The sequence below is a fragment of the Symphalangus syndactylus genome, chromosome 4, assembly GCF_028878055.3.
Source record: "Symphalangus syndactylus isolate Jambi chromosome 4, NHGRI_mSymSyn1-v2.1_pri, whole genome shotgun sequence".
NCBI classification, from domain to species: domain Eukaryota; kingdom Metazoa; phylum Chordata; class Mammalia; order Primates; family Hylobatidae; genus Symphalangus; species Symphalangus syndactylus.
Genome location: NC_072426.2, coordinates 124125277 through 124137704, shown reverse-complemented (window position 1 = coordinate 124137704; position 12428 = coordinate 124125277). Strand labels below are relative to the sequence as shown.

At 36.5% G+C, this 12428-nt stretch overlaps 1 protein-coding gene across 6 annotated transcripts in view; it reads left to right on the top strand.

The window, feature by feature from the left end:
* Positions 1-12428, top strand: part of LRBA (LPS responsive beige-like anchor protein) — a 786161-nt gene that overhangs the window by 185953 nt on the left and 587780 nt on the right. For all 6 annotated transcript variants that reach the window (XM_055276087.2, XM_063638262.1, XM_055276088.2 and 3 more), the window contains exons 29-30: positions 1263-1422; positions 4615-5056. In XM_055276087.2, coding sequence (XP_055132062.1) covers positions 1263-1422; positions 4615-5056 — 602 coding nt within the window. The remainder of the gene's footprint in view (positions 1-1262; positions 1423-4614; positions 5057-12428) is intronic.

The following is a 12428-nucleotide window of genomic DNA, read 5'->3' as shown; positions in this document are numbered from 1 at the left end:
CGGGCGCCTGTAGTCCCAGCTACTCGGAGAGGCTGAGGCAGGAGAATGGTGTGAACCTGGGAGGCGGAGCTTGCAGTGAGCCGAGATCGCGCCACTGCACACCAGCCTGGGTGACAGAGCAAGATTCGGTCTCAAAAAAAAAAAAGAATGCCTTTGTGGTCCGGTGTGGGAGCTCACACCTATAATCTCAGTGCTTTGGGAGGCCAAGGCAGGAGGATTGCTCGAGGCCAAGAGTTCGAGACCAGCCTGAGCTACATAACAAGACCCTGTCTCTTCAAGAAATTAAAAAACAAAAATTAGCAGGATGTGGTGGTGTATTCCTGCAGTCCTAGCTACTTGGGAGGCTGAGGCAGGAAGATCTCTTGAGCACGGGAGTTCAAGGGTACAGTGAGCTATGATTGTGCCATTGTACTCCAGCCTGGGCAATGGAGTGGGACCCTGTCTCAAAAAAGAAAAGAAGGAATTCCTTTGGCATCCTATTCTGTATCTAATAGCTTCAGTTTTTTTCTTCTGCATGTTTATTTTTTGGCACTTTTATTGTGATATTTTATGTATTTTAGTTTTTATGATTATAGATAAAAAAAACCAGTAATCCTCATATTGTTGTTTGTTTGTTTATTTATTTATTTATTGAGATAGAGGATAGAGTCTCACTCACTCTGTCGCCCAGGCTGGAGTGCAGTGACGCAATCTCAGCTCACTGCAACCTCTGCCTCCTGGGTTCAAGCCATTCTCCCACCTCAGGCTCCTGAGTAGCTGGGATTACAGGCATGTGCCACTACACCTGGCTAATTTTTGTATTTTTAGTAGAGATGGGGTTTCACTATGTTAGCCAGGCTGGTCTCAAACTCCTGACCTTAAGTGATCCATCTGGTTTGGCCCCCAAAGTACTGGGATTACAGGTATGAGCCACCGTATCTGACCTGTTTTCATATAGTTATAATTACTGTTTGTTTGGTTAACATTATAATGTATATTAGGACATATGTCTTTAGATTGAATAATTTAAAAAAATGAGCTAGCTTCTCTCTTTCCATGTTTTGCAAGTATAAAGCTTCTCATTTAAAGACGTTTTTCTAAGAGTCTTTGCCTAATGTTTGCTTAAGTAAGTTTATTAATAAATTTATTATTTATGTAAGTAATGTATTTTCTGTGTATATTGAAAGATTTGTGAACATGTTTTGTATTTAAACATTGTGATGTAAAATGTAATTATGTTATTTTATGGTTACATAATCAACTCCTTTAATTTTTTTTCCCAGGAGGATAGCAAACAAGCTCAATTTTTAGCCTTGGCAGTAGTATACTTTATCTCTGTTCTTATGGTCTCCAAGTACAGAGACATTTTGGAACCCCAAAATGAAAGGCATAGCCAGTCATGTACGGAAACTGGCAGTGAAAATGGAAATGTATCACTCTCTGGTAAGTTTGCATTTTCTATTCCTTTGTGCCAAAGTTCGAATAAGTGTTTACTTACTTTGATGGTTAAAATATTGATACTGGAATTTAAATCCATTTCTGTGCAAATTACGGAAGAGCATACATATATTTTTATTATTAACTAAATGTTGTGGCTTAAATATAATGTAATTAATTGCAATTGGGGTATTTTTTGTTCTTTAAATGAACTAATTAAAGGTAAGTCAGAAAATGTTATACAAATAAAGAGTTGAAAAATTGTATTGACTTCATTTGCTATGAAGAATCACTAACTCATATTCTCTTGCAAGAGACAGACTTATTAACAAGTAACTGCAATAATTGGAGTATTAAAAGTAGCTGCCAGTTATAAAAGTATAGTTAGTTAAGTAGCTGTTGCAATTATAGAAGTAGCTACCACCCAAAGGAGGCAATTTATTATTCACTTGATATTCATTCAATATCTACTGGATACTTGGGTATATATTCATGACTAAAACAAAACAAAAAATCTCTGTCCTTATGGAGCTTATATTCTAATGGGAGGAGATAGAAAATATGTACATGCTGTAAGTAAATTGTATAGTATTTTAGAAGGTGGTGAAAGTGCTAAAAAAAAAAAAAAAAAGAAAGTAATAAAGATGGTAAAAATATCAGGAATGACCAGGAGTAATTGGTTATGGATTTTTCTCTGAGGGAAATGAGAACTCATTGGAGAGTTTTGAGTATAGGAGTTACAATTTATGTTTTTAAAAGTACCTCTGGGCTGGGCATGGTGGTTCACGCCAGTAATCCCAGCACTTTGGGAAGCTGAGGCAGCTGGATCACTTGAGATCAGGAGTTGGAGACCATCCTGGCCAACGTGGTAAAACCCTATCTCTACTAAAACTACAAAAAATTAGCCAGGCATGGTGGTGGGTGCCTGTAGTCCCAGCTACTTAGGAGGCTGAGGCAGGAGAATCGCTTGAACTTGGGAGGCAGAGGTTGCAGTGAGCAGAGATCCCACCACAACAACTCCAGCCTGGGTGACAGAGTGAGACTCCTTTTCCAAAAAAAAAGAAGTAACTCTGTATCCTGTGTAGAGGATATAGTGTAGAGGGCAAGGATAATCAGTGTTTTTGGCTGGGTACTGCTGCTTAACACCTTACCCTGCACTTAATGTCCTAAGACCATAACCATTTTAATCTTTCTTTCATGATTTCTTGAGTTAGATTTGGATAGGGCACGGTGGGCATGGTTTATCCCTGTTTCAGATGATGTTTGCTGGGTCTGGAAAATCTAAGATGACTTTTCTAATAGTGTATATAGTGCCTCAGGTAGGATGGCTCCAAGAGCCGAGACTGACTGACTAAAACAGCTGAGCTGGGGTTGTGTGTCTGCAGCCTTGATACTTATTCTCAACTGAGTTCCTGGTTTCCTTCATTAGTTTGGAGAGCATCTCTGTCTCTATATCGTCTCTCTACATGTTCTTTCCAGCAAGGTAGATCAGAAATAAGCCACACTTCTTACAGAGATGTTCAGAGATTCTGGGAATGCAAGAGCTACCAGACCTTAAAATGTGGGCCAAGTACTGGCCCACTGCTGCTTTTGCCAGATCCTATTGGTTATTGTCAGTCAAGCCTAGTCCAGATTCAAGGGCTTATCAAGGGATGCGTACCAGGAGACATGGGGCAGTAGGATTATTAAAGCAACCCTCTTCCACAACAGTTAGGAGGATATTGCAGTAATCAGTAATCCAGGCAAGAGGTTATGGTGGGATGGATTAGGTTGGTAACTAGAGATGGTGAGAGGCAGTCAGATTCTGGATATGTTTTAGTGGTAGAAAAAACAGAATTTTAAAACATTAGGTGTGTGTTTTGTGAATGAAAAAGGTAGTCAAAAATGATTACAAGGTACAGTGGAGTAGATTAAAGGTGAAAGATTTTCAGGGAAAGATAAAAAGAGAAGAAATTCAGTTTTCAGCATGTTGAGTTTGAGATGTTTTTTAGACATGTAAGAGAAGTTGTACGGTAGCAGTTACATTTAATGGTTTGAGTTTTTTGGTGGGGGGATATAGTGGTATTTAAAACTTGGAGAATGAATGATACCACGAAGGGACTAAATGCAGACAGAGAACATAAGAGGAACAAGGACTGAGCCTTGTGTTCCTCCAACTTAAGAAATCAGGGAGAAAAAGAGGTGAAGGATGTTAAGAAGGAACAATCAGTGAGGTAGTACAAGGAAAACAAAAAGAGAATGGTGTCCTGCAAGCCGAGGAAAGGAAGCGTTGTCTAGTTGGAGGGAATAATCAGCTGCTGCTGTTATGTGAAGTCCTATTAAGACTGAAAACTGACCATTGGAGTTAGCAAGATGCAGATTTTTTGGTGGCCTTGATAAGACTATTTTTGCTAGAATGGGTTGAAACCCTGATTAAAGGGAGTGAGAATTAAACAGAGAGAAAAGGAGGTGTTCCTTGTTGAACTGGATTTTAAGGATCATTGAATTATTTATGCATGTAGAAGGGGTAACAAGTTTTCCAGCTGCAGTAACCATGTTTGAGGTAGAGCTTTTTATTTTATCCTAAAGATTGTGGACCTGGGCCAGGCGTGGTGGTGCATGCCTGTAATCCTAGCACTTTGGGAGGCTGAGGCAGGTAGATTGCTTGAGTTCAGGAGTTTGAGACCAGCCTGAGCAACATGGTGAAACCTCGTCTCTACAAAAAAATAGAAAAATTAGCCAGACGTGGCGGCACACACCTGTAGTCTCAGCTACTTGAGAGGCTTAGGTGGGAGGATCACCTGAGCCCAGGAGGTCACACCTGAAGTGCAGTGAGCCTAGGTCACACCACTGCACTTCAGCCTGGGCAACGGACTGACACACACACACACACACACACACATACACACACACACACACCCAAAAAATGATTGTGGACTTTTTCTTACAGGCCAATGACTTTCAACCTTGTATTGCTACCCATTACTTTAGATAATTTTTGCAAGTATTTTATTATTTATTTTATTATACCATCTATCTTGATAATAGGTGTATCCACTCAGTACATTCTGTAGAATATGTAATTAGTTTTTGCTCTTTCAGAACATGATGTATTTCATAATTCAAAACAGTAGATAGCTATTAGGACAGAATATACCTTTTAAAAATTAGTTCTAAACTTTTGTTTGTTTATTTCTTCTGTTTCTGGGTATGATACAGAAATCACACCAGCAGCATTCAGCACTTTAACTATGGCATCAGTGGAAGAATCTGAAAGCACATCATCTGCTCGAAGGAGGGACTCAGGCATTGGGGAAGAAACAGCCACTGGTTTAGGAAGCCATGTGGAAGTAACTCCTCACACAGCACCTCCTGGTGTCAGTGCAGGCCCAGATGCAATCAGCGAGGTGCTATCTACTCTTTCTTTAGAGGTCAATAAGTCTCCGGAAACCAAAAATAATAGAGGAAATGAGTTGGACACTAAGGCTACACCGTCAGTTTCGGTTTCAAAAAATGTCAGTGTGAAAGACATTCTCCGAAGCTTGGTTAACATACCAGCAGATGGAGTCACAGTGGATCCTGCCCTTCTGCCACCAGCCTGCCTTGGAGCCCTTGGTGATCTATCTGTGGAACAACCCGTGCAGTTCAGATCTTTTGACAGGTACTGAAAATAGTTTTTCATTTTGGTATGTTTCTACATCTGACCCTTGAACAACATGGGGATTAGGGATGCTGACCCCCTGTGTAGCCGAAAATCCACATATAACTTTTCACTCCCTCAGAACTTAACTACCAATAGCTTATGTTGATCAGTAACTTTACTCATAACAAACAATTGATTCACACATATTTTGATTGTTATATGTATAATATACTGTACTCTTACAGTAAGGTAAGCTAGAAAAAAAGAACATGTTATTAAGAAAATCATAAGGAAGTCCAGGTGTGGTGACTCACATCTGTAATCCCAGGAGTTTGGGAGGCTGAGGTGGGTGGATCACCTGAGGTCAAGAGTTTGAGACCAGCCCGACCAACATGGTGAAACCCAGTCTCTACTAAAAATACAAAAAAATTATCTACGCATGGTGGTGGGTGCCTGTAATCCCAGCTATTTGGGAGGCGGAGGCAGGAGAATCGCTTGAACCTGGGAGGCAGAGGTTGCAGTGAGCCAAAACCGCAGCATTGCACTCCAGCCTGGGCAACAAGAGCAAAACTCCTTCCTCCCTGCCCCATAAAAAGAGATGTACTGCGTGTTCTGAGATGACTAGCATCACACAGCATTTTAAGTGATGCTAACAATACCGGAGCTCGATGCAATTGTGGCAGGAAGTAGCTATGAAATTATTATGTAGTACAGTATGGATTAATGTTAATTTTATACAGTTATGCTTTAATAATTGAAATTTACATTGTTTACATTTCTTTTAACTGCAGATGGTACCATGTACTATTTCTAAGTGTTTGTGTGTGTAAGTTTTGATATATTTTAACTTATTTTTGTGTCCTCTGAGATTTTTCATTTTATGATTCTTTTTTTTTTTTTTGTCTGGGTGCAGTGACTCACACCTGTAATTCCAGCATTTTGTGGGGCTGAGGTGGGAGGATTGCTTGAGTCCAGGAATTTGAGACTAGCCTGGGCAACGCGGTGAGATTTTAAAACAAAAAGATTAACTGGGCATGGTGATGTGTGCCTGTAGTCTCAGCTACTCAGGAGGCTGAGGCGGGAGGATCACTGGAGCCCAGGAGTTTGACACTACAGTGAACTGTGTTCATGCCACTGCACTCCAGCCTGGGTGACAGAGGGAGACCTTGTCTCAAAAAAACTTTTTTAAAATTGATGCATAATGAGTGGGATTTATTCTGGGGATGCAAGAATGGCTGAACATACACAAACTGATCAATGTGATACATCATATCAACAGGATGGAAGACAAAAGCCATATGATTATTTCAATTGCTGCTGAAAAGCATTTGATAAAATTCACTATTCCTTCATGATAAAAACCCTTAAAAAAACTGCATATAGAGGGAACATAACACAATAAAAAGCCGTAAACAAGAGATCCACAGCTAGTATCATATGGAACAGAGAAAAACTGAAAGCCTTTTCTCTAAAATCTGAAATGAGACAAGGATGCCCACTTTCATTACTGTTATTCAACACAGTACTGGAGGTCCTAGGTAAAGCAATCAGACAAGAGAAAGAAATGGCATTTAAATTGGAAAGGAAGAAGTCAGTTGTTTGCAGATGATATGATCTTGTATTTAGAAAAACCTAAAGAGTCCATAAAAAAGTATTATAACTGATAAATTCAGTACAGTTGCATGACAAAAATTAGCATACAAAAATCTGTATCATTTCTATATGCTAACAGTGAACAATCTGAAAAAGAGATCAAGAAAGTAATCCAATTTACAATAGCTGTAAGTAAAATACCTAGGCATAAACAGCCAAAGAAGTGAAAGATCCCTCAATGACAACTATAAAACATTGATGCAGAAACTAAAAAGGACCCCCAAAATGAAAGATATCTCATATTCATGGATTGGAAGAATTAATAGTGTTAAAATGTTCATGCTACCCAAAGCAATCTACAGATTCAATGCAATCCATATCAAAATACCAGTGACATTCTTCACAGAAATAGAAAAAAAAAATTCCTAGAAACTATATGGAACCACAGAGACTCAGAATAGCCAAAGCCATCGTGAGCAAAGAGAACAAAACTTCAAATTATACTACAGAGCTATGGTAACCAAAACAGCATGATACTGTCATAAAAACAGATACATAGACCAATGAAACAGAATAGAGAACTCAAGTAAATCCACACATCTACAAGTGAACTCATTTTTGACAAAGGTGCCAAGAACATGCAATGGGGAAAGGACAGTCTTCTCAGTGGTACTGAGTAAACTGTATATCCATATGCAGAAGAGTGAATACCTTTGTCTCTTGCTATATACAAAAATCAGTTCAAAATGGATTAAAGACTTAAATCTATGGCCTGAAACTATGAAACTACTGAAAGAAATCATTGGAAAAACTCTCCAGGACATTAATCTGGGGAGATTTCTCGAGTAATACCCCAAAAGCACAGGCAGTCAAAGCAAATGAGATCACATCAAGCTACAGAACTTATGCATAGCAGAGAAAACAATCAACAAATTGAAGAGACAACCCACAGACTGGGGATTATATAATAACCTTATAATTCTGGTTAACTGACAAGGATTTTAATAACCAGAATATATAAGGGACTCAACCAACTCTATAGGAAGAAATGTATTAATAATAATTTAAAAATATTACTACATTTTAAATGAAATGATAACTTTAAAATGGGCTAAAAATCTCAATAGACATTTCTCAAAGAAGACATAGAAATGTCAAATGATTTTATGACAAGATACTCAACATCATTGATCAGAGAAATGCAAATCAAAACAATGAGATCATCTCACTCCAGTTAAAATCGCTTATATCCAAAAGATAAGCAGTAACAAATGTTGGCAAGGATGTGGAGATAAGGGAACCTTCATATACTGTTGGTGGGAGTGTAGATTACTACAACCACTATGGGAAACAGTTTGGAGGTTCCCGAGACAATTAAAAATAGAACTAGTATGTGTTTCAGCAATTTCACTGCTAGGTATATACCCCAAAGCAAGGAACTCAGTTTATTGAAGAGATGCCTGCACTGCCATGTTTATTGCAGCACCATTCAAAATAGCCACAATTTGGAAGCAACTAAGTGTCTACGAACAGATGAATGGATAAAGAAAATGTGGTGTATATATACAGAATGGAATACTATTCAGTCATAAAAAATAATGAGGTCTTGTCATTTGCAACAACATGAATGGAACTAGAGAACATCATTATATTAAATGAAATAAGCCAGGCACAGAAAGATAAACTTCACATATTCTCATTCATTTTTGGGAGCTGAAAATTAAAACAGTTGAATTCCTGGAAATAGAGGGTAGAATGATGGTTACCAAAGGCTAGAAAGGGCACTGCAGACTAGGAGGGAAGTCGACATGGTTAATGGGTACAAAAATATAGTTAGATAGAATCAATAATATCTGTTTTTTATAGCACAACAGGGTGATTACAGTCAACAATAATTTACTGTTCAGTTAAAAATAACTAAAAGAGTATAATTGGAATGTTTGTAGCACAAAGAAATGATAACTGCTTGAGGTGATGGGTACCCCATTTACTCTGATGTGATTATAATTGCATGCCTATATCAAAATATTAAATGTACCCCATAAATATATACACCTACTATGTACTCATGAGATTAAAAGGAAATAAGAGTGATGTAATTTCCCTCAATTAAATTAGCAGAGATTTTTTAAAAATCACAGCTGTTATTTGTGAGGATATGAAGAAACATTTTTTGCTGTTGTTGAGAGTGCATATTGTTACAGTTTATTGGAGGTAAATTGGCATGTTAATTAAAAATTAAAATATATAAACTTAATTCCACTCTGGAAGTTCATACAGAAGTAATAACCAAGTATAAAATATTTTCTGCAGGTGGAATTTTAATACCTATTGACCTTTTAGTCTGTGAAGTTCTACCCTAAATGCATTTAGAATAGACAGATAACTATCTTTATTCCTGCTTTAAAGATGTAGAAACTCAGTCACAGAGAAGTTAAGTAATAGCTTATGTCCTTATTACTATTAAATGGTGGCAGTAAAAGACCTGTCTCTTTTGAATGATTTACCTTGCTGCATTTTATAGCAAAATTGTTTTGTAACAGTGGAATGTTGGTTTTTATAACTGCCAATCTATAAATGATTGGTTACATGTATTATTTTTAAAAAACATAGTAAATAGTATGCAGTCATTAAAGAGTAAAAGACAGAACACTGTATAAAATGATATTGAAGATGTATATTTTTAAATGAAAAAAGCCATGTCTGGTATAATTTAGAATTTGCGATTCTTTTTTATTTATTTATTTTTTTGAGATGGTCTCACTTTGTCACTCAGGCTGGAGTACAGTGGTGTGATCTTGGCTCACTGCAACCTCACCTCCCAGGTTTAAGCGATTCTTATGCCTCAGCCTCCAGAGTAGCTGTGATTACTGGTGTGTGCCAACATGCCCAGCTAGTCTTTGTATTTTTAGTAGAGACGAGGTGTCGCCATGTTGGCCAGGCTGGTCTTAAACTCCTGGCCTCAAGTGATCCAAAGTGTTGGGATTACAGGCATGAGCCACTGCACCTGGCCTCAATTTTTATTTATTTATTTATTTATTTTATTTTTGAGACAGTTTCTTGCTCTGCCACCCAGGCTGGAGCTCACTGCAGCCTCAAACTCATGGGATCAAGGGATCGTTCTTCTTCAGTCCCCTGAGTAGCTGGGACCAACATGTCCAGCTATTTAAAAAGTTTTTTGTAGAGATGAGGTGTTGCTCTGTTGCCCCGGCTGGTCCTGAACTCCTGGCCTCAAGCGATCCTGCTGCATTGTCCTCCCAAAGCATTGGGATTCCAGGCGTGAGCCACTGTGCCCTGTCTATTCTCAATTTTTATAATTTATTTAGATTTGTTAGTGTTAGATTGAGTACTCAAAAATATGTGAGGCTATACTTCTAAATTTAATATATGTTAATATAGTTACATTGTTTACTAATGATCAAAATTTTATATATTTTAGCATTTATTTCTCTTTTAAATAGTGTAGAAATTAAATTTGTGCCTTACTGATGTCTGCAGTGAGTAGATCATGAACATATTTAGGAAATCATACTTAGGTGTAATACATTTTAAGGGGTTTATTGAAATAGAAAACAACAGATAATTTTGATGGTAGCATTTTCCAGGATGTTCTGTAGAATTTAACATGTCTGGTATTCATTTAACAGTCTCTGATGGCAAGGAAACTGCTCTGTTTTTTACCCCCTTTTTTTTCTTAGAGACCCCTTTTTAAAAACTTTCATGCTGCCATGGGCTAGTGGAATATCTTTGGGAATTTCAAAGCATCCCTCTGATCATGTATTTATCTCAGGAATGCTATGTCAGAAATCACAACTCTCCTCATATCTTAAGTATTATCAACTTCCAAGGAATAGCTGGAAAGTTTAGAGTAACAGCTGCATGAATAAAACCTTGCTGAAAGGCTGCCAGGTTGTGGGCCTTTGTGAACGCAAAGGTGTTTGTGTTCATTCCCATGCCAAAATTCTTGCTCTTATCTAATTTGAAGATCCTCTCTGATGATTAGTGAATGCCAGGGATTTATCTTGATAAAGTTCAAGGACTGGTTTGGCTTTTCAACTGGATCCTTAGGGACTAAAGTGGTAGGCTGAAATGCTCTTTTTTCCTTTAGTGAACTATTTGCATGTTAAATAAAATAGCATTTGTGTGAGGGTTTGTGATATTTGAAACGGATATAATACTGAAATGGAACTTCTCAACTTTATTGATCTGGAAGGCATTGTTGCTATTTGCCTATTGCCAGTAAATTAAAAGAAACTTTGAAATGAATATCCCTTGTTCAGGGGAAAAAACAAAAATCCAGCAACAGTATTTTCATTTGTTCTGTGTGGGACTTTAGGAAAATTACTTCTTTCTCATTTGTAAAATTAGCATAGTAGTATGTACTACTAACCTCAAGGGTTGTCATAAATTAAATATGATAATTTGTGTATGTTCTTAAGCACAGTGCCCCACAAATATTAAGTATTCATAGTGAGTTCATAAAGAAAAAAATGATAATAACAATTTTTATCTCTTTAATATTTGGTTTATAATTGACAATTTGGGATAGCTTGCATAATTGGTTATCTATCTTTCAAATTCCTTACGCTAAAAAGTTTGAAGCACTTTCTGCTAAAATTGATGTAGATATAAAAAATTCCAAAAATTGTTCTTAAACATTAAAAAAGATTTCAATTTGTTTCTTAAATAGAAACTTAAGCTGTAGCCTGAGAAAAATGCCAGAAATATCCCTATCACATTGCCTATCATGTAAAGTCTCAGTTTTGTCAAATGCATATTGCATTTTCCTCTGTGTTTTCCAATGCATTGTATAAAAAGATAATATTAAATGCTTAGTTTTTGCATGATCAATCTTAACTATTGGTAAGTTTAAAATTCTAGATTATTTTTGTAAACTGTAGAACATGCTTTACTGATTTAGATTTATACGTATATTTAACAAGATAAACACGATAGGTTAAAGATCTCCTCTGTTGAAGATTTTAGTCTTTTACACTGAAACTTTATAATAATAATGAAAATGATTGGTAAAGACAATGAAAATATTTCAAAATCTACCTACTGCTTAATGTCCTTTTAATTGGATCTTTGTAACTTTGATTTTTCTTTGTTTTTGTGTAGCCTTAAGCTGAAGCAATATTATGTTAATTCCTTAGAATTGATTTGAATCAATCAGCAAATTTGGAAATTGATTTTATTTCTCTATTATGTACTAATTATGTAGCTATATGAAAGAATGCAGCTCTTTAAAATTTATGAGCAGATATATTTTTGTGATTTTATGGTGGTACATAAATAATTTTATATGTTAGAGATCTTTATTAGTGTTGCTTATAAATGATTCTAAAATTATGTTTAAATGTTAATATGATTGTGGTGATAAATATACAACTTTGGGAGCATACTAAAAGTCTCTTAATTGTATATTTTTAGTGAATTAAATGGTATGTGAATTATATCTCTAAAGTTTTAAGAAAGGTCAACATGGGGAAGCAGTTCAAATTCGAGGCTCTGGTGTTAGATAAACCTAGATTTGCATGGTAGTTCTACCATTTACTTTGGTTATTACTTTACCTTTCTGAGGTTTATATTTAAAATTTCTAAAAATTGAATTAATACGTACCTTAGGATTGTTTTGAGAATTGAATAATAATTCTTGGCATATTGTCAGTGCTTCATTTATCTTAGCTGCTATTAGAATTTATAATTTTATATTACCTAACAATCAAGCAGGATTAAGAAGAAAGCATCTTGGCAGAGGAGGCATATATACAAAGGGTTGGAGTTGTGAAATCAC